General features: G+C 46.1%; 1 protein-coding gene across 1 annotated transcript in view; it reads left to right on the forward strand.

The window, feature by feature from the left end:
- LOC308314782 (protein diaphanous homolog 3-like) overlaps nt 1–23,035 on the forward strand; it is a gene marked incomplete at its 3' end in the record, with an annotated part of 217,989 nt that extends 194,954 nt beyond the window's left edge. Inside the window, exons 25-26 of the mRNA XM_080762464.1 lie at nt 22,487–22,582; nt 22,962–23,035. Coding sequence (XP_080618590.1) covers nt 22,487–22,582; nt 22,962–23,035 — 170 coding nt within the window. The remainder of the gene's footprint in view (nt 1–22,486; nt 22,583–22,961) is intronic.
- Between the last annotated feature and the right edge of the window lie 278 nt (nt 23,036–23,313).

Consider the following 23,313-nt stretch of genomic DNA (forward strand, 5'->3'; position numbering starts at 1 on the left):
TGTGTCTGGACATGTTTGGAAAAAAAAACAACGACGATCGTGGATGGATGCGGCAGAAGCAGAAGCAGCACGCAACGTGTTTGGAAGAAAAAAAACAACGGGAAAGCACCACCTGTCGTTGCAAGACAAACACCCGTATGTTGCTGATAGACAGATAATAATCGATCCGATTATGTCCTGCCGTTCATTTTATCACATTAGGTGCAGGGCAGGCTGCTCGACGGTGAGTTTATAATAGCCTGTTGTAACGAGAAAGGGGGGTGGGTGGTTGGATGCGGCAGCAGCAGAAGCAGCACGCAACGTGTTTGGGAGAAAAAAAAAACCGAGAAAGCACCACCTGTCGTTGCAAGACAAACACCCGTATGTTGCTGATAGACAGATAATAATCGATCCGATTATGTCCTGCCGTTCATTTTATCACATTAGGTGCAGGGCAGGCTGCTCGACGGTGAGTTTATAATAGCCTGTTGTAACGAGAAAGATGGATGGATGGATGCGAGCAAAGCAACAGCAGCAGCAGTACGGCTCGCGATCAGCGACCAACGTATCATGGCGGTCCCTCGATAATGATGTGCAATCTGTCGATGACTAACTCCACATGTGTCTGGCAAACGTTATGAAATCAATTATATACGGGCAGAGAGCAAATCGCGTTGTATCTTGTTCCGAGAATGAGAGTGCAAGCCTTGCAGTTGAAAGCAGTGGGGAATCGGGAGTGGGGGGGGAACTGCCAATGCGATCCAAGAGGAAGAGACCCCCCCCCCCACCATTCTCCCTCGGGAGAAACCATGTAGAAACAGGAGGGGAGGGGGAATCGAGTGTATTCACACAGACAAGAGCATTGTCCCATCCATTTTAGATCCCCTGACATCTGCGTTGGTCTATGCCGGACGGCCGTCTCCATTACGTCGTACGTCCTCGCATAGACCAACCAATAGGCGGTGCCAGACGCTTCTCAGACCAACACCTCTTTTCAGCAGGGGGGGGGTTTAACTCTTTTTAGAGCCGATCGGTGTTACATTATGAGTTGTCCGGGCGCAAATATAGTTGAACTATAGTAATCAATAAAAAAACGTTTTTTGGACCATAAAACGTATAAAAACGTTATGCGCTTCTTAGGGGTGGCTATAATAAAACGTTTAAAAACGCTTTCAGCATTCTATGTGTTAATACAAATTGTTTTTGTGGCCAGAAACGGCAACTGAACCATTTTTCAAGCATTGTAGCAATTTACCTTTTATTATTCATCATTATAAATATAAAGAACTAGAGCGATGCACATTGGACACTTTGGAGATTTTAATTTTGATTATGAAACATACATTAGCCACTTACAACTACCCTATACATTTCGGAAAATTTGAAAATAGCCGATCTACAAGCTCACAATGTGTCGCGTTGCGCCGCATTGTGAGCTTGTAGATCTGCTATTTTCAATAGATTTGTTTTACACATTTGACTTGTGGAATGGGTCATTCTGCACAATGAGTACTTTAAGTACATTCTGATGCCGATACTTTCGTACTTTTACTCAAGTACATTTCCAATTCCGTACTTTTACTTGTAACGAAGTAGTTCTAAATTGCAGTATTGGTACTTTTACTTAAGTAAAACAACTGAGTACTTTTATAGATGTTATACTGGATCAGTTTCCATCCTCAGAGCCAGCTGCTACATATGGCTTAACCCATTCTGACCTGAGATCAGATTCATACCAGGTTTCCACTGGACACACACTGGTCTGATGAACCCATTCTGACCTGAGATCAGATTCTAAAAATGTCAGTCGCTCTTCGATTTTTCAAAAATAGCAGACCTACAAGCTCGTAGCGCGCCACTCGGTGGCGCGCTATGAGCTTGTAGATCTGCTATTTTTCAATAGCTAAAGCATAACATGATGCTAACACCAACATGGGTTCCCGTTCAGAATGGGTTAAAATAAACCGCCACGTCTCTCCACTGATGTTCACATCCATGTATGTTGTGTCACATTTCACTGAGACACGAAAATTACTTCAGCTAATGTGATTTTATTAGAAGCCATCGTGGATTTAATTGACAATTGAGTGTTAAATGTGCTTGTGAAGAAGATAACGTGCATATTTGAATCTTGACCTCAGTGTGTGTGTGTGTGTGTGTGTGTGTGTGTGTGTGTGTGTGTGTGTGTGTGTGTGTGTGTGTGTTTGTGTTTGTGTGTGCATGCACACATTGTGTAATCAATTAGTACTTTGCTTTGTGTACAGTACGTGGGGGGGGTGATGATATATATATATATATATATATATATATATATATACAGTATTCATATTCTCACACACCAAACACAATGTACGATGTACGGTATATATTAGGCAAAAGACATGTGAGTGAGTGAGTTAGATTCCAGTTGATATTCCAGTTACGTGTTGTAGAGTGTGTCTGACTGTTGAGATATGTGCAGCTGTGGTCTCTTTAAACATGGTCCGCTGTTTAAAGAGACTATGGCTCTCATTGATAAGGTAACTAGACTCTGGCCCAGACACAGAGCCTCCGTATGGAGGAGATAAGGTCTGTAGTCTGTCTGTAAGGTAACTAGACTCTGGCCCAGACACATAGCAGCCGTATGGAGGAGATAAGGTCTGTAGTGTGTCTGTAGTGTAACTAGACTCTGGCCCAGACACATAGCCGCCGTATGGAGGAGATAAGGTCTGTAGTGTGTCTGTAGTGTAACTAGACTCTGGCCCAGACACAGAGCCGCCGTATGGAGGAGATAAGGTCTGTAGTCTGTCTGTAGGTAACTAGACTCTGGCCCAGACACATAGCCGCCCTATGGAGGAGATAAGGTCTGTAGTCTGTAGGTAACTAGACTCTGGCCCAGACACAGAGCCTCCGTATGGAGGAGATAAGGTCTGTAGTCTGTCTGTAGGTAACTAGACTCTGGCCCAGACACAGAGCCTCCGTATGGAGGAGATAAGGTCTGTAGTCTGTAGTGTAACTAGACTCTGGCCCAGACACAGAGCCTCCGTATGGAGGAGATAAGGTCTGTAGTGTCTGTAAGGTAACTAGACTCTGGCCCAGACACATAGCCGCCCTATGGAGGAGATAAGGTCTGTAGTCTGTCTGTAGTGTAACTAGACTCTGGCCCAGACACAGAGCCGCCCTATGGAGGAGATAAGGTCTGTAGTCTGTCTGTAAGGTAACTAGACTCTGGCCCAGACACAGAGCCGCCCTATGGAGGAGATAAGGTCTGTAGTCTGTCTGTAAGGTAACTAGACTCTGGCCCAGACACAGAGCCGCCCTATGGAGGAGATAAGGTCTGTAGTCTGTCTGTAAGGTAACTAGACTCTGGCCCAGACACATAGCCTCCGTATGGAGGAGATAAGGTCTGTAGTGTGCCAGACCGTCTGTGCCCAGCGGCCCGGTGTTTGTTTTGGAACACTGTAGAATGCCAGGAGCTCTCTATCAACACACCAGCCTCCTCCTCCTCCTCCTCCTAATCTCTGTGCAGAGCACGGCTTGGCAGCGCATCGGAGCTTGGCTGTACGTGTCAACCCATCACCGGCGTATAGCTAACCTGACAGTGCCAACCACTGAGGCAGTCGTGTTTACCCCAGAGTATAAGCACAGATCCACCATGTTCCATCCAGGCCAAAAGCACTGCTTTGGTGTACCAAAAACAACCCTCTCTCGGCTTAGAAAAGAAATAAAAATAAAGAAAAGAATCACACCTGTGTGAACCGAGTGGTACAACCCCCCTCTCTCTCTCTCTCTCTCTCTCTCTCTCTCTCTCTCTCTCTCTCTCTCTCTCTCTCTCTCTCTCTCTCTCTCTCTCTCTCTCTCTCTCTCTCTCTCTCTCTATCATCAGCAGGCAACAGCGCCCCTACTGGTACTCATTATATGATGCTCATAGGTGAACGTCACATACATAGGTGAACACGGACAAAGCTGTTCCTTGGAGTGGTTGCACCACTCAAAAACAATACAATTTACCATGAGGTACAACATGCTCTATACTTTTAAATCCCACCACCTCTTATCTCATAATGTCCTAAATTTGACAATGATGATACATAATGATTTAGGACTGTACTTCATATCGGCTGATTCAGAAGCAGAGCTGCTGAAATGGATAGAAGGTCACCCCCAAAATAAATACTTTTTTCCTATCAATTACTCATCCCATTTCTGTCACATTCCTAAGGCAACACTTTGATGACCAGCAGTGGTGGTTCCCTCACCTCACCTCACCTGTCCCGTAGCCTCACCTCACCTCACCTGTCCCGTAGCCTCACCTCACCTCACCTCACCTGTCCCGTAGCCTCACCTCACCTCACCTCACCTGTCCCGTAGCCTCGGAAACCCAGACGTTTTTATTTCCAGGGAGAAAAGAAAGTCTGGGACCGAGTCCACTTCAATACGGCATAGAGTAGCACAAACGTCGCTCACTCTCTGCTGATTTCTGATCGTCTGCACCTTTGTTAAATTGATGCACACACGCACACACACACACACACACACACACACACACACACACACACACACACACACACACACACACACACACACACACACACACACACACACAATGGGGCGGCGGTGGCTCAGGGGTAGAGTGCCTGGATGGGATCCGCAAGGTTGCCAGTTCGAACCCGGGCTCCCCCAGAGTTACTGTCGAAGTGTCCTTGAGCAAGACACTGAACCCCTAATTGCTCCCGATGTGCTAGTTGGTGCCTTGCATGGTTTCCACTGCCATCGGTGTGTGAATGGGTGAATGTAATGCACAATCTATGTAAAGCGCCTTGGATAAAGGCGCTATATAAATGCACCATTTACCATTTACCACACACAATCCTCTCTCTCTGTCGCTCTAATGAATTAGTCTCATGTCCAGTTTCTCCCGGCGGATCCTGCCGGGAGCTGCCTATGCCATAGAAAGCATAGATGCGTTCCAGGCTACCTGTCCCGTAACCCTGGAGGGTAGTTGCGGCTCTCTCCAGCTCTCTCCATCCCTCTCTGTCCTTCGGCAGCTCTCATTGCCTCGCTGAGTTTTAAGTGTCTCCATTCTCCGATGTTATCTTCCCATCTTGTCTCCCTCTTCTCCTGCCTCCTCGTGTATACATACGGTGCCTTGCAGGATGGTCTTTGCAAGGCCTGAGGACCTGGTGATGTGTCCGTGGTGGTACCACCTCAGTTTATACGCTTTATGACAGAAGGTCAGAAGGTCATCATGTGGGCCGATGGCTTGGCTGACCTTTTTGCCTCATACTTCCTCGTTTGTGACGTGTTGGGTGTAGGAGATACCCATGAGTCTTCTGTATAGCATCTCATCTCCATGCTCTGTATTCTCCTCTGTAGCTCAGCTGTAAGGGTCCGAGTTTCACAAGCATAGAGAAGGATTGACATGACAAGTGAACGCAGTCATGTCAATCCTTGTCAAGACCCTCCTATGTCTTAAGCTGTCCATAGGAGGGGCTCGCGCCCAAGGCCCCAGTGAGGCTCTCCAACGCTGAGGTGCTCGCCCCTAGTGGTTAGAGGAGGGTCTGCAGACGGACCCGTGGATTCATGACGAGGAAACCCCGTGCAGCTGGGCTTTAATATTGAGCACTTCCGCATTTGAAGTAGACGGTCCTTCCGGGTGAATGGGTCGTGTTCTCATGTACAGTATGTACAGTATGTGGGTCTGACAGGGTGTGTGTCACTGTGTCTGAATGAACAAGCATGAGTAGGAGGCCACTGTCTGTCTGTGCACAACATGCTCCTGCATGCGTTGTGTTTGTGTTCGCTCACGTTTGATGATCTGTGTGCCATTATATCTGATGGCTCAATCAGCTTACCGTAACCACTGTAACCACTTCCAACCCTGTAACCCCTTTATGGGCTTGTAAAATTGGCGATTTGCTACTTCTGTGCAACGCTCAATGACCACCAAGTCCAAACTGGATTATTGTATGAAGTATGGAGAGATACGAGGTTTCTGCCCGACAGAGACGATATGCTCAAATTAAGATAAAGCTGCAGGGGAGTCCTCTAAAACCCCTGTCCTTGTAGGACACACGCACACACGCATAGTCGCATACACACACAGACATACACACACATGCATACCCGCAGTCCGCACACACACACACACACACACACACACACACACGTCCGTACACGCACAGATAGATGAGATAAAATTAATGAGTGACTGATTTGGCACTTAGCCACCGAGCCTGGACATAAGTCACAGTTCCCTCTCTCTCCTTCTTCCCTTATCTCTCTCTCTCTCTCTCTCTCTCTCTCTCTCTCTCTCTCTCTCTCTCTCTCTCTCTCTTTCTTTATGTCATACTCTCTCTATCTCCTCCCTTTCACTCTTTTTCTCCTAGTCGCTGTCAGTCACACAACTTTCTTTTTTCTCGCACGCACGCACGCGCACGCACGCACACGCGCACACACACACACACACACACACACACACACACACACACACACACACACACGCACACGCACACGCACACACACGCACACACACACTGCCTATTTATTAACTAAAGAGCTTTCTCTTTGTTTGTCAGGCAGGATTGTCCTCGATGGAGATTTTCTCTGTAATCATCTGATTATCCATCAATTCCCTAAAAAGCCCCAGAGAGACTGACTCCATGTCCACATTATGCTGAAGGGCACGGCAATGAAGGACGTGTGTGTGTGTGTGTGTGTGTGTGTGTGTGTGTGTGTGTGTGTGTGTGTGTGTGTGTGTGTGTGTGTGTGTGTGTGTGTGTGTGTGTGTGTGTGTGTGTGTGTGTGTGTGTGTGTGTGTGTGTGTGTGTGTGTGTGTGTGTGTGTGTGCGCGCACATTGTGTCATCAAATAAATTTATATATACAGTACTTCGCTGTATGTATGTACATATGTGGGGGGGGGGGGTGATATATATATATATATATATATTAATATTCTCACACACCAAACACGATGTACAGTATATTAGGCCAAAGACATTGCTTCCAGTCCACTCACCATGGTTTTTGATTGATTGAAATATGTATTAACAGTTTTTACAGAATTACAGTACATTTCAAGCACAAACTCAATACAAAGACTGTAACTGTGAGTGGACGTCGACCCAATTAAGCATTACACTTGTTTACAAGAGGGTCCACCTTGCTCAATTAATCAAAACATTTAGAGACGTACAAATTCCTCTCAGGTTCAGAGGATCTGATGGTTGTGAGATTCCTCTCAGGTTCAGAGGATTGGATGGTTGTGAGATTCCTCTCAGGTTCAGAGGATTGGATGGTTGTGAGATTCCTCTCAGGTTCAGAGGATTGGATGGTTGTGAGATTCCTCTCAGGTTCAGAGGATTGAATGGTTGTGAGATTCCTCTCAGGTTCAGAGGATTGAATGGTTGTGAGATTCCTCTCAGGTTCAGAGGATTGAATGGCTGTGAGATTCCTCTCAGGTTCAGAGGATTGAATGGTTGTGAGATTCCTCTCAGGTTCAGAGGATTGGATGGTTGTGAGATTCCTCTCAGGTTCAGAGGATTGGATCGTTGTGAGATTCCTCTCAGGTTCAGAGGATTGAATGGTTGTGAGATTCCTCTCAGGTTCAGAGGATCTGATGGTTGTGAGATTCCTCTCAGGTTCAGAGGATTGGATGGTTGTGAGATTCCTCTCGGGTTCAGAGGATCTGATGGTTGTGAGATTCCTCTCAGGTTCAGAGGATTGAATGGTTGTGAGATTCCTCTCAGGTTCAGAGGATTGAATGGTTGTGAGATTCCTCTCAGGTTCAGAGGATCTGATGGTTGTGAGATTCCTCTCAGGTTCAGAGCAGTTCTTCTCTCTTCCTGATCACCTGCCAACCCGCTGCATGTTTCCCCTCCTTCTCTGCATGCCACACGGCACCTTGTGGTAATCTCAGAGAGAGAGAGAGAGAGAGAGAGAGAGCGTGCCTGCATTTGCATAGAGCTATGGAGAGATTGAAATTCAGATTGAATAGGTGTTATTTTCTTCCTCCTCCTCCTCCTCCACCAGCAGAGCCTCTGCCTTCTGTATGACAAATCTGTTGTATTAACCCATTCTGGGCTGGAACCCCTTTTGGTTGTTTTAAACATTATGTTATAATTTAGCTATTGAAGAATAGCAGATCTACAAGCTCATAGCTTTGAGCTTGTATAGGTCTGCTATTTTTGAGCAAATCGTGAAAATGAGGCACAAATCTTTGAATATATATATATATATATATATTCTTTCAGAGTGAACGTTTTCAACTCAAATCTTTTGATTCTGGGAGGGGGGGGGGGGGGGGGGGTCCCTGGAACAACATATTTTCAGATGGGGGGGTCGGCGGCCAATTGCATATATGTTTGGGGGTCCTTGACATGAAACTGTTTTGAACACGACTGACATTAGAAACATGTGGCTTTTTTCACAGAACTGTCAGGATTTAGAAGATATGTTTTGTAGAATCGACGGTAGAGGTCCAAAGGGGTTAACTCTCAGGGTAGGCCCCGGGAGCAACCAATGTTTGTGGAGCGACAAATTACACATCAGAGCTTTATTTAACATTCCCTACATGGCTACAAGCGATGAACTATTAAGACGTCAAATGGAGGAACAGTCTGAGACGTTCCCTGCATGCTAAGATGTGAACGCCGTACCGAGGAGAGACAGACAGTAAAGCATGTGCAAAAACCAACGAGGAGAAGGAAAGAAAATAGAGCAGAAAATGCTTTCATGTTTCTGGTTGCTTTGCATTCATAGTATAAAGCTCAGCTCCTCTTCCATGTTGTTGCCACCTGGCCTGCATGCGGGGGTGCATGAACTGCTCTTCTCTCAGCGGCTTTATCCCATTCCTGACCTGAGATCAGATTCTAAAAAATGTTCTTCTACATCCTGACAGTTTTCTGAAAAGGCTATGTTTCTATGTCAGTCATTCTTTGATTAAAAAAAATAATAGCAGACCTACAAGTTCGTAGCGAGCCACTCGGTGGCGCCCTATCATCTTGTAGATCTGCTATTTTTCAATAGCTAAAGCATAGCATAATGCTATAACACCAAAAGGGGTTCCCGCCCAAAGTAGGTTATTCATGACGTGCTGAATGACTGCTTAGAAATGACCGCTAAATTGAAAGAGGGTCACGCATTCTCTAGCGTTTCCCTCAACGCGTGTCAACGCGGCTCAGCCAAGGTGACAAGACTCCTACCTCCTTTTATCCGCTGGCATGCCTCGTTTTCTGCCGTCCTCAGCGTTTCAATCTCAAAGCCAAAGCGTTGACCTCCTGCTTTGTTTCACTCTGCTGAGAGGGAGGGAGGGCCGGGCCCGTTTCCAAGCAGGCGGAGGAGGAGGGTATAGCGCCAGGTCAGTGACTTGACGATAAGCGTTCACCCCGTTGAGTGAAGTGTATCTGGCGGCATTAGCAGCCGGTCTAAATACAACGGTTTAGTCACCCGATAGCAGGTGATAGGCAGACATTCTGCTCGCCTGGACAATGGGAAACGTCACTCCTAGAGCCTCTTCTGATTAACCCATTCTGAACGGGAACCCGTTTTGGTGTTTAGCATCATGTCATGCTTTAGCTATTGAAAAATAGCAGATCTACAAGCTCATAGCGCGCCACCGAGTGGCGCGCTACGAGCTTGTAGGTCTGCTATTTTTGAAGAATCGAAGAACGACTGACATTTTTAGAATCTGATCTCAGTTCAGAATGGGTTAATCAGACCAGTGTGTGTCCAGTGGAAACCTCGTATGAATCTGATCTCAGGTCAGAATGGGTTAAGTAGACGGACGATTGAAGTCTCCCTGGGAGACGGCGGCAGAAGTGGAAGGCTGAGGTGGCTGTCCGTGCCCTTTAGTCTCTGCAGTCCTTGTGTTGCTTTACGTTCAGTGCCAGATGTCTTGTGCAGGATGTGAATCCTCAATATTATTCATATAAATATTCTCTGCTGGTTGTTAGTATAGGTTGTGAGCTGACCTCCCAAGGTTCTCCGATAAAGAGGTTTCTTGACACCAAAGTATATCCAACAATGTGGTAGTTTATTTTCCCCATGAAACCGTGGTTTCTACAAACAAAGCAAATCCCTGGAATGCGTTAGAAACTCAACATCATAATTATGAACAAACTCAGAACATATCATACAAGCAGTAGAACATAACAATAGACCATATGGAGTGACAAATATACATACTACTACCAGTAAGACGCACAAACGCGGGAAGCGAACGCAGCTGAGACCTGCAGATCATGTCTGTCTGTCTGTCTGTGTCTGTCCGCTGTTACTGTATATGTGGACCTGGCCCCTTTTGTGCCCATATATGGAGCTGAGTGGACCTGGCCCTTTTGTGCCATATATGGAGCTGAGTGGACCTGGCCCTTTTGTGCCCATATATGGAGCTGAGTGGACCTGGCCCCTTTTGTGCCCATATATGGAGCTGAGTGATCGCTGATGCAACACACTCCATATTTGGATAGCGGGACAGACACACAGACACACAGACACAGACATGATCTGCTAGGTCTCATAGTAAGTGCTCACTGCGTTCGCAATAAACAGCACATAGTCAATGCAGATACAAAGAACAAGGGCTTAAATTAGTCAAGGACGCACGCAGCATAGAAGTGATGTGTGACTGTGAGTACTCAGTGAGAGCAGGTTCTGCATGTTGCCTGTGTGACGCCTGGAGACTGAGTGAGGAGTGTGGGGTGAGTTGCTGGTTATATAATGGCACACCTAAACTGTGATTGGCTATAGTGAGTTGAGTGGTGTGATGGCAGATGTCATTGTGGATGCAGGGAATATAGGGAATGTCCACCAGAGGCTGCCATTCTGACAGCATGGATTAATTCACAACAATTTCACATATTGTGATTTTTATTTTTTGAGTGGCGCTATAGCCCCTCCTATGCCCAGCTGTGTGTCTGTGTGTACCCCATAGCACTGATTGGATTGGCTGAGCACCACCACATATAGCGATGATTTCATTGGCTGAACAAAGGTACATAGGTTGAGGATAAAAAGTGAGTACAGAAAATCGAGATCTACAAGCTCATAGCGCGGCACCGAGTGGCGCACTACGAGCTTGTAGGTCTGCAATTTTAGAAAAATCGTGAAAATGCGGCACAAATCTTTGAATATATTCTTTCAGAATACTTTTTTCTTCATAGGATATAGGACAAACACTGCAGACGCTATACTGTCTTATGGCGTCGTACAGTATATAAACCAGGCCTTTTGTTCTGCTGCTGTTTTGGTTCAGTATAATATTTGGTACAGTATAAACCAGGCCTTTTGTTCTGCTGCTGTTTTGGTTCAGTATATTATTTGGTACAGTATAAACCAGGCCTTTTGTTCTGCTGCTGTTTCCGTTCTCTGTGCTGAAAGTTGGAGGAGCGTGGAGTTGACAGCAGACTGGCACGGCATGCTGGAGGATGTGAAACCTTATTATTCCCTAAATAGACATCACAGAGGCCTGGGCTAGTTCAGCAGCTTGTCTTCATGTTTTTGAAAGTGTCTATGCACATGTGAACCTAGCGCTGTGTGTGTGTGTGTGTGTGTGTGTGTGTGTGTGTGTGTGTGTGTGTGTGTGTGTGTGTGTGTGTGTGTGTGTGTGTGTGTGTGTGTGTGTGTGTGTGTGTGTGTGTGTGTGTGTGTGTGTGTGTGTGTGTGTGTGTGTGTGTGTGTGTGTGTGTGTGTGTGTGTGTGTGTGTGTGTGTGTGTGTGTGTGCGTGTGTGTTTGTGCGAGAGAAACAGTGAGAGTGTGTTACACTTGTAATGAGAGCTGTGGTCCCAGGTGCGACAGCATAGAAGAGAGGCAAACTCATTGTGCAACATCAAAGCGTCATTCAGTATAGTTCCAGCTTCAAAGCTGGATTTCACTCCTCTCCCTCTCCTCCTCGTCATCTACCCGTCCCCCCCGTCCCCCCCTCGTCCCTCCCTTCCTTCTTGTGTTCTGTTCCCCCCCCCCCCCTCCCCCTCGTCCCCCTCCTTCTTGTGTTCTGTTCTCCTCCTCCACCTCGTCCTCAACTCAACGCCAACGTTGATGAGTTTTAAAGACACTTCAGAGCCCGTTTCACAGCCATTACTTTTAATAACTATATCCCTGCTTTTTTAGTTTGTGCTGCAACTGCCATCAATGTGATCTCTGTGAGTTTATGATGGCAGTGGTTGGTTGTTAGTGGATAATATAAATATGTCATGGTGTGTGTGTGTGTGGGGGGGGGGGCGGGGGGTCTGCACGACTATCTAACGTAGGCACACACTGTATCCGTATGTGGTGGTGTTGATTGATGTGTAAATTGTTGACTGGGCTGCGCTCCCACATATAATCTTGAGTTGGTAGATCTCAGTGAGTTTTAGCTGTTGTTTTTTCACCCCCTGAGGCTCAGTGAGTGTTTAATGTTCTCACGGGTTGGAGTCAAACGGAGTTCTACACACACAGACAGACACACACACACACACACACCGCAGGTTGCGAGAGATTGATCTGCCGTGTGTGTGTGTGTGTGTGTGTGTGTGTGTCGTCCTGTGTGTGTGTGCATGTGTTGTGGTGGGGGAGCGTAACGCTTCCCGCCACCGCCGCTATACTGCCGCCTGTGATGAATTGCCACGGCGGTGGAGACATATTTGGACGTGGAGGAGCGGTGGGTTTTCCTGGGGAATGTTTGCTGCCTGCCTGCTCTGCGTAATGATGAAGAACTGGGCCCGTTTCACAGAGAAGAACAAACTCACTGCAAATGAAAAAGCCCACATGTATGCGCGCAGTGAAACTTCTCTGTGTTAATCCATTTTGGGCGGCGGGAACCCCTTTTGGTTGTTTTTTTAAACATTATGTTATAGTTTTAGCTATTGAAAAATAGCAGATCTACAAGCTCATAGCGCGCCACCGAGTGGCGCGCTACGAGCTTGTAGGTCTGCTATTTTTGAAAAATCGTGAATATATTTTCTTTCAGAAAACTGGAGGATTTAGAAGATTTCTTTTAAAATTTGAGGTCAGGCCAAAATGGGTTAATTCATCCATTCATCCACCACGTCTACCCTCTGGCGTTCCTAGTTTAGGCATTATAGGGAATAAAGCACATTTGCAACACTGTGCGGAGCGTGGAAAGAATTTAGATTTATTTTTATTTATTTTAAAAACAGGGCTTAACCCATTTTTGACTGAAGTCGATTAAGGATTCTAAATCCAAAAAGAAAAATCAGAAAAACCCATGTTTCTATTATGTCAGTGGTGCTCAACCTTTTTCATGTTAAGGACCCCCAGAATTATCTCTATTGGGCCACGGACCCCCATCTCAAAATATGTACTTCCAGGGACCCCCCCCAGAAGCCAATATGTTAGTTAAAAATGTTCGCTCTGAAATATATACTCAAAGATGTGTGCCACATTTTCACGGTTTTCAGAATGCTTAAAGGCGTAGTGAAATGAAAAATATGTTTTTCACACTTTTGATCATATGAGCATACCTAACAATGGATGCCCAAAAAATGGGTACATTTACATTTTTGTGTATTTTTATATCAAAAGTCCATAGAAATCGAATTTGAATTACCTCCTGAAAACGAAAACGTACTGCGTGATGACGTGTCGAGGCCCCACATCGATAAAAGCCAATAAAAATGAAGCTCACGTGTTTAATTCCCCATATCGGCGCATCCGTCCAGCACTGTCCAACACAGCTGCTACTGATTACAGAAATCCTCCGTTTTCATTCCCATTCAAGATAACATCCAGACAGTGTATTACTCGGTTTCAACGTAATCATCACGCTAAAATATGTATCTGAAAACATTATAGGGTAGAAATAAGCCAGGAGGCATAATCTTCCTTTTTTTTTTTACCTCACGCTGGTCACGCTAAAAACGCATAAAGAACATTGTCCTTGTGGTCAAAACCATGGAGAGCTCCCTATGGATTAGGAGATACGAGACATTCTTTCGGAGCCGTAAACAAGGAAGTGAACGGCAGCGCACATGATGCACGAAACAGCAAGGAGTACACGGCAGAAGGATCAATATAAAAAGACCTAAAGACGCCTACACACGTCCTTAGCACCCCGTCGTTTTGATTATAAAGACGTTTATACACGTCCAAGGCATGATTAGTGTTAAGTGGTTAAACGAACACTGTTCATTTGACTGTGTACAATTGGCGGGGTGGGGGGGCTGCCACCGAGCTGTCTTGGCAACGAAGTAGGCCATAATTCAGTCGTTCTGTGTGAGTGGGCCAGCTTGGCAGCAGGGTGCCAGTATACGTGGCACAGCGGTCCTCCACTCTCTGGGGACTCACTCTGCTGTGCCCTGGATTCAGTAACAGGAGCGTAGGAAGGATGGATAATCCCCACCACCGCACAGCTTGGGATTGTCTGCAGAGAGTGTGGGAGAGAGAGAGAGAGAGAGAGAGAGAGAGAGAGAAGGCCACAGGCGTCACTGTGTGTGAAGATGACTGCCAGTGTAGGAGGCGAGGGTGAGACGAGGCCCTGCTGCTGCCATGGAGTTCTGCTCAGGGGGATCAACCAGTAGGGTCCAGTGTTGCCAACTTAGCGGATTTGTCGCCATATTTAGCTTCTTTCCAGACCCCCCCCTATAGCGACTGAATTAGTGAAAAGCTTCTGGAGAGAAATCTAGCTACTTTTTCTGGTGAATTGGGGACAAATCGTGTTGACAGAGATCAAACCCTCCTTTTTCTTCATTTTTCCCTCTCTCAGCCTCAGATCCGCTAAGTTGGCAACAACACTAAAGTGCTCGGTGCGTCTGGCCTCCTCGGCTCGGTTATTATGTGCACAGAGCAAGGAAATGGTGTTCTGGGCTGGCTCCATATTTCCGTTGCTAGAGGTGCCTAAAAGTCGCTATAGGGACGCTAAAAAAGTCCCACCCCTATAGCGACTTCTAGAGACTTTTCGAAGAGCCACTATAGCTCCTTCCGTTACTGGAGAGTTGGCAACACTGGTAGGGTCTGCATGAGGCTGCCATTGAGTTGTGCTCAGGGGGAGGAGGAGGGGAGACCAACCGGTAGGGTCTGCATGAGGCTGACATTGAGTTGTGCTCAGGGGGAGGAGGAGGAGACCAACCGGTAGGGTCTGCATGAGGCTGCCATTGAGTTGTGCTCAGGGGGAGGAGGAGGAGACCAACCGGTAGGGTCTGCATGAGACCCCCATGGTGGTGGTGTGGTTTCCTTGGCTTGGCAGCAGCAGCAGTCTCAGGTAATTTAGGCCTCACCATCGGAGGAAGATTCAGATTGACGGAGATGGAGGAGAGCCTCTGGGGGCGACTGACAGGGTGGGGGTTGGTTTCCCGATAAAGAATCTGGGAAACGGCCGATCTAAGGTGGGATTTATTTATCCCCCACGGGAGGGTGGGGGGTGGGGGGGACGGGGACGGCTAACTCAGTCATCATTAACACATTCTGGGCGGGAACCCCTTTTGGTGTTTTATTATAGCATTATGTTGTGCTTTAGCTGTTGAAAAATAGCAGATCTACAAGCTCGATCTGCTATTTTTGAAAAATCGTTCAAATGTGGCGCAAATCATTGAATATATATTTCAGAGTGAACATTTTTAACTAAAATCTTTGCTTCTGGCGTGGGGGGGGGGGGGTCCCTGGAACTACATATTTTGAGATGGGGGTCCGTGGCCCAATAGAGATAATTCTGGGGGTCGTTGACATGAAAATGTTGAGTACCACTGACACAGAAACCTTTTTTTTTATCGACCTCAGTCCAAAATGGGTTAATATTTATTCATATGGACAACACTGGCTGTCTCAGGTAAAATGGCAACACGCACACATTCCGATGAGGGACACCATGCTTCACTCGGGTGACAAAGCGTCCATTTGCTTCCATTCATTCAATGAATCACCGATTTCCGTGGAAATTGAGGTGTGATGGAAGGAACTGCATCATGCAGTGAATATGTTTTTCATAAGTCGAGTATAAATAGTCTATAGATACAAAAGAACTAGGATACAGAATAATACTTTTAGGTTGATCTTCAAAAAGAATAATGTTACGGTGTGAGCAGAGTCTGGCATGCGTCATTCAACATACAGTAATGGACAGTTGACATTAACGGATGAGTGACAGACAGGTGAATATTCAAAATGGACAGTTCCTGTCGGCGCATAACCCAAGAAATAAGACGCGGTGATGAAATGGATGCAGGAGAACTATTGGTTGTGTATAGGTGTAGATTAAAGCAATAAGCCACGAGAGGTCTCAGGTTACCGGGTATTTTACAATGGCTGTAAAATACCTGGTAAAATACCTGGCCATTGTAAAATACCTGGTAAAATACCTGGCCATTGTAAAATACCTGGTAAAATACCTGGCCATTGTAAAATACCTGGTAAAATACCTGGCCATTGTAATATACCCGGTAAGCTGAGACCTCTCGTGGCTTATTGCTTTTCTAAAACGGTTACAAACAGTACTATACAGTTGTGTGCTGGTGAAGTGTGAGGAGAGAAAAGCATCAGAAATGGCATGTTTCGTTGGACCGCAAATATATGGCAGAAGAGTAACTATATCATGGCTGGTCGTCGGATGTGGTGAAGAACGCCGTTGTGTCTGTGATTCCATGTCTGACGGCGCAAAGAGAAGCCAGTGTTAATTTCCTCCCAGAGCTCTATAGATGGAGCGGATATCAAGATCCACTTCTTGTCTTATCTGCAACATAAGCAGCAGAAACAAGTGTCCGTATTGAATTGTATATCTCTGAAGGGCTAGAGCCCCTCCCATGTCCAGCTTTTAGTGTGTGTGTGTGTGTGTGTGTGTGTGTGTGTGTGTGTGTGTGTGTGTGTGTGTGTGTGTGTGTGTGTGTGTGTGTGTGTGTGTGTGTGTGTGTGTGTGTGTGTGTGTGTGTGCGCACACACATGGAACAACATATGGAACAGCATATTTTCAGATGGGGGGTCGGCAGCCAATTACATACATTTTTGAGAGGCTCCTTGACATGAAAATGTTTGACAGAAACATGAGGTATTTCAGAAAACTGTCAGAATTCAGAAGACATTTTTTTTTAAATTTCGACGTCAGGTCTAATTAATGATCTCCTTAAATCCACCGAGAGCTCCTCTAGGCAGTGGCCAGATCTACCCTTCAACACGGAGGAGGCGTGTTTACGTGGACTCCCTGCTTGTTTGTGGTAGGACAGAACACGGAGGAGGCGTGTTTACGTGTTTACGTGGACTGCTTGTTTGTGGTAGGACAGCTTGCCAATGTTATAGTGCTGCCCTCTCGTTTGAAAGTGTCCGTTGTGACATATAGTCTAACTCGTAATGATACAACTGTTCAATACACAGCTTTATCCTTGTTATAACCGGACCGGCACACATTTCGACTGCCGACAACTGAGCTACAATATATATATATATATATATATATATATATATATATATATATATATATATATATAATAATATATCGCCTATAATATATATATATACTTCGCAGCAACAACAACTCTCTTCTTCCAGTGTTGCCTTCACAATAAAGTGTGCCTCCCAATGCGGCACACGTTACTATTTACAGGAAATAGGTGTGTGTGTGTGTGTGTGTGTGTGTGTGTGTGTGTGTGTGTGTGTGTGTGTGTGTGTGTGCACGTGTGCGGGGGGGGGGGGGGGGGGGGGGGGGGGGGTTGGAAATGTGCCTGCTTTGCGGCTGATAATTAATGAACTGTCGTGTGATTGTCAACCTTTCAGGATGTGTGAACAGATTTATATACTTTCCTGTCTTTGTCATAAAACATCTGTCAAAGCCGGCAATTACCAGAGACTAACGCAACCTCTGAGATACACACACACACACACACAACTATATAATATATATATATATATATATATATATATATATATATATATATGTGCGCAGGTTCAGTGTTTTTTAGGTGTGGTTAAGCCTGTGTTTCACGGTTAGGTTTTTGACAAAGAATTGGAGGGAGTGAGAAAAACACACACTACTTCAATCAGAGCAATGTCCTCCCGTCTCTCCCTCTAAATCAATGGAGGGACCAGGCAATCACACCGCCACGGCCGAGGCCACGGCAAGCCTCAAATTGGGGCCAATGAAGACGGGCTGTGTAGCAGCGATTTGTGCAGCAGCAAAAGCTTCGAGGACGATGAACGAAGGGGCCGGGAGTTGGTTGGTTGGTTGGGGCAAGACGTGGAATTTATGTTAGACTTGGTGGATGCACAACACGTTCTCCATCGATGCTAACGGCAATGATGTTGTGAACATTCATCCATCCAGCCTCTGAGCTCTACACTATGAAATGTTCATTGTTAACCCATTCTGACCTGAGATCAGATTCATACGACGTTTCCACTGGACACACACTGGTCTGATGAACCCATTCTGACCTGAGATCAGATTCTAAAAATGTCAGTCGTTCTTCGATTTTTCAAAAATAGCAGACCTACAAGCTCGTAGCGCGCCACTCGGTGGCGCGCTATGAGCTTCCGTCTCATTCCTGACCGCATCACTGTCGTGGAAATAATCACGTTAAACCACACCCTTTCAATAATCACGTTAAACCACACCCTCTCAATAATCACGTTAAACCACACCCTCTCTATAACCACGTTAAACCACACCCTCAAGTGTAATATTGCTGTAATTGTACTGTGTACTTTGAATAGAGCAAGGGGACCACGTTAAAAGTGATGCATGGTTATGACAAGATGTGGATATAAAGACATGCATGCTCATTGACTCGAATGCCTAACAATTATGTCTTATTATATATATATTATTATATATTATATTATGTATGAATTGAAATGGTGGTATTTTAACCACTTTTAGCCTGGTATAGCTAACCTCCCTGCCTGTGCTTTGTGATGGTTTGGAGTATAGCAGTGGTTGCCAAACCTTTCAGGTCGGGACCCAAAAGAGAGATTTAGGAAACTTGAAAATAGTTTAACTTGGATAATTCTTAATGAATAAGAATAGTAAAATCAAAAAATATTAATATATATATATATATATATATATATATATATTCTTTTTTTAAATAATTATTATTATTTTATTTGCTTTTTGAATGTAGGAAAATATATTTTGATTTGTACTTTCATACAAATGGGTCTATGATGACCCACACCACGTATACGTCCCCCCAACCCATTTGGGAAACAGTGCACGGGGTTATAATACATAATATACATGCGGGGCATGAGGCTACAGTACACAAACACATACACCACTCTCGTACATGACAACTACCTACAACATAAACTTTTCCTGCCCTGACAGTTTATACTGAATGTGTGTCCCTGAACATTTCCTCCTACGCTACGGTTTTATTTCCAGCCCCATCCATTGAAGGCTGTTTCCGCCGCAAATCACTGGGCCGGGTCCATCATTCTGCCCCAGGTGTCAGGGACAGGTTCTTCCCCCGGCCCGGTGGCAGGCAGCGGCACCGGGGCGTGATTTAACCCAGTCTGGACGGGAGAACCACCTTTAAACTAAAGCATTATGTTATATACTTTTTATAGCTATTGGAAAAATAGCAGATCTACAAGCTCATAGCACGGCACTGAGTGCCGCGCTACGAGCTTGTAGATCTGCTATTTTTGGGGGAAAAAAGTCAAAATGTGCCTCAAATCTTTTGAATAGATATTATCACAGAGTGAACATTTTAACTCAAATCTTTGCTCTGGGTGGGGTGGGGGGGGGGGGGGGGGGGTCAGAGGGGGTCCTTGACATGGAAATGTTTGAGAACGGCTGGCATGGAAACATCTAGGCGGGTTTTTCAGAAAACTGTCAGGATTTAGAAGACAATTATTTTGTAGAATCGTCCCCAGGTCAAAATGGGTTAAATGCCAGGCACACTTTTTTCCCCTCTCCATTCATCAATGCATTTTTATGTTTTTTTTTTTCCTCTCTCATGAAAGAGGGGAGGGTAGTTTTTGCCTGAATAAGCTTATAATATCCGGCCATGTGGGACTTTGTCTTTGGATGAGCGGTATAGATACTTGGTTTGTTTGTTCATTTATTTTAACTCAATTCGCGGCAGCATTAATTATAGCGTATATTGCCATGGTTTTATCACGCGTATATCACTCACTTTGAAGAGCCAAATATTCGTAACTGAATGTTATACAATGACAAATGTGTGTCGTGTCATAATTATGCCCGGATGTTGTTGTTGTGTCGGTCGGTGGTGGAAGAAGCCGACCGCGAGTGTCAGCCCGTTGAAAACCCTTATTCACCAGAAACGGCCCCCTCAATGTCCTCTCTGAGATAGAAACAGCCCCCTCAATGTCCTTTCTGAGATAGAAACGGCCCCCTCAATGTCCTCTCTGAGATAGAAACAGCCCCCTCAATGTCCTTTCTGAGATAGAAACGGCCCCCTCAATGTCCTCTCTGAGATAGAAACAGCCCCCTCAATGTCCTTTCTGAGATAGAAACGGCCCCCTCAATGTCCTCTCTGAGATAGAAACAGCCCCCTCAATGTCCTTTCTGAGATAGAAACGGCCCCCTCAATGTCCTCTCTGAGATAGAAACAGCCCCCTCAATGTCCTTTCTGAGATAGAAACGGCCCCCTCAATGTCCTCTCTGAGATAGGAACGGCCCCCTCAATGTCCTCTCTGAGATAGGAACGGCCCCCTCAATGTCCTTTCTGAGATAGGAACGGCCCCCTCAATGTCCTCTCTGAGATAGGAACGGCCCCCTCAATGTCCTCTCTGAGATAGAAACGGCCCCCTCAATGTCCTTTCTGAGATAGAAACGGCCCCCTCAATGTCCTCTCTGAGATAGGAACGGCCCCCTCAATGTCCTCTCTGAGATAGGAACGGCCCCTCAATGTCCTTTCTGAGATAGGAACGGCCCCCTCAATGTCCTCTCTGAGATAGGAACGGCCCCCTCAATGTCCTTTCTGAGATAGGAACGGCCCCCTCAATGTCCTCTCTGAGATAGGAACGGCCCCCTCAATGTCCTTTCTGAGATAGGAACGGCCCCCTCAATGTCCTTTCTGAGATAGAAACGGCCCCCTCAATGTCCTCTCTGAGATAGGAACGGCCCCCTCAATGTCCTTTCTGAGATAGGAACGGCCCCCTCAATGTCCTTTCTGAGATAGAAACGGCCCCCTCAATGTCCTCTCTGAGATAGGAACGGCCCCCTCAATGTCCTTTCTGAGATAGGAACGGCCCCCTCAATGTCCTCTCTGAGATAGAAACGGCCCCTCAATGTCCTTTCTGAGATAGAAACGGCCCCCTCAATGTCCTCTCTGAGATAGAAACGGCCCCTCAATGTCCTTTTCTGAGATAGAAACGGCCCCCTCAATGTCCTTTCTGAGATAGAAACGTCCCCCTCAATGTCCTTTCTGAGATAGAAACGGCCCTCATGTCCTTTCTGAGATAGGAACGGCCCCTCAATGTCCTTTCTGAGATAGAAACGGCCCCTCAATGTCCTTTCTGAGATAGAAAACGGCCCCCTCAATGTCCTTTCTGAGATAGGAACGGCCCCCTCAATGTCCTTTCTGAGATAGGAACGGCCCCTCATGTCCTTTCTGAGATAGAAACGGCCCCCTCAAGGTCCTTTCTGAGATAAAACGGCCCCCTCATGTCCTTTCTGGATAGAAACGGCCCCCTCAATGTCCTTTCTGAGATAGAAACGGCCACCTCCAATGTCCTTTCTGAGATAGAACGGCCCCCTCATTGTCCTTTCTGAGATAGGAACGGCCCCCTCAAAGTCCTTCTCTGAGATAGAAACGCCCCCTCAATGTCCTTGCGATAGAAACGGCCCCCTCAATGTCCTTTCTGAGATGGTGGCTTAGACTGGAAGTGGATGCGCGCGCATGTTCAAAATGGCCGCGGCCACAGTGTCCCACTCTGTGTTGATGCGGGTAGCAACATCAGCTAACGATACGATCGGATCAAAAAATGCATTAAAGCCCTCAAAGCCGAGAATCTCGGGTTAGGCGGCGGGCTATAGGGTACTAATTTAAACATTTGTGTTCCTTGTTCCTTCTGGCGGACTCTGTGTTAATATCATGAAACTTAATGTATGTACCTTCCAAACTACTGTCAGTGTGTGTGTGTGTGTGTGTGTGTGTGTGTGCTATACTCCTTAGGTCACTACACTTATATCCCTTTAATAAAGTCAACTTTACAAGAAGTCTCTAAGAACAGCATATACTCACGGACACGTCCTATATGTTAAAGTCCACAACCAAAGGTTAATTGCTTCAATATTCAATGTGGGTTATTAGTCAGATAGTGTCAGATAGTGGACTCTGGCTACAGGGCTAAGGGAGGCATATGGAAGGTGTATTTGGAAGGTGTATTATGTGAGTTGCCAGCCATGTCCTGCTTGTCAAATGGCTGCTATTAACTGGTAATACAGGCCCATGCACTGCCATATGCCTCTAATCGGAGCAATTGCTATGGCAACCCTGTGACTTATATAAATTTCACCTTATCTGATGTTTCTTTTCCCATTTCTATCTCCCTCTCTCTCTCTCTCTCTCTCTCTCTCTCTCTCTCTCTCTCTCTCTCTCTCTCTCTCTCCCTCTCTCCCCCCCCCCTTCCAGAGAATGATGAGACAGGAGTGATGGATAGTCTGCTGGAGGCCCTACAGTCTGGAGCTGCATTCAGAGACCGTAGGAAGAGAGCGCCGAGACCGCGAGGTGAGGCTGGTAGTCTTTACCTACACACACGCACACACACACACACACACACACACACACACACACACACACACACACACACACACACACACACACACACACACAGCTGGGTACCACCATGTGCACTATAGACACATGCTTCCACGCAGAAAGGGGGGACTTATTCATCTTCCTCTGCAGTGTGCTGTCCAACATGGCAACCTTATTATGAAGCATTAAAAACACTTTAACTTAAACATTCAGCCATGAGGCACACGACGCCCCGTCTTCCCTTCTCCCTCCATCCATCCGTAGAAGATCTTTGCGGTCTCTCTGAGTGTGTGTGTGACACTGTGTGTGACACTGTGTGTGTGTGTGTGTCCTGTCCACTGCTCCACAGATGGCCAGCATGAGCAGACCATCAGCCCCGGGTCCTTCCGCCAGGTTCTCAGGCCTGTGAACCATGGTTGGTAAAAAAGCATGAATATATATATTAAGGGAAAAGGTTCCCAAGTTGCTGCTGCTGTCCGCACAAGCATGCTGAGCTCTGCTTTATCTGCCATTGGAAGAAAATCGCATTAACCGCTCTGCGCCTCCTCCTCCTCCAAGCTTACAGTATATATACAGTATATATACCGTACCCGCATTCTGCTTAGACTCCCTCTGACATCTCCTATATGTCCTGGCTTTTTATTGTGTCCGTCCGTCGACTGAGAGGCCCCTCCTGTCACCTTCTGTTGACCTTGACGGTG

This window comes from Protomyctophum bolini (genome assembly GCF_963924005.1).
Source record: "Protomyctophum bolini genome assembly, chromosome: 1".
In the NCBI taxonomy this organism is placed as follows: Eukaryota; Metazoa; Chordata; class Actinopteri; order Myctophiformes; family Myctophidae; genus Protomyctophum; species Protomyctophum bolini.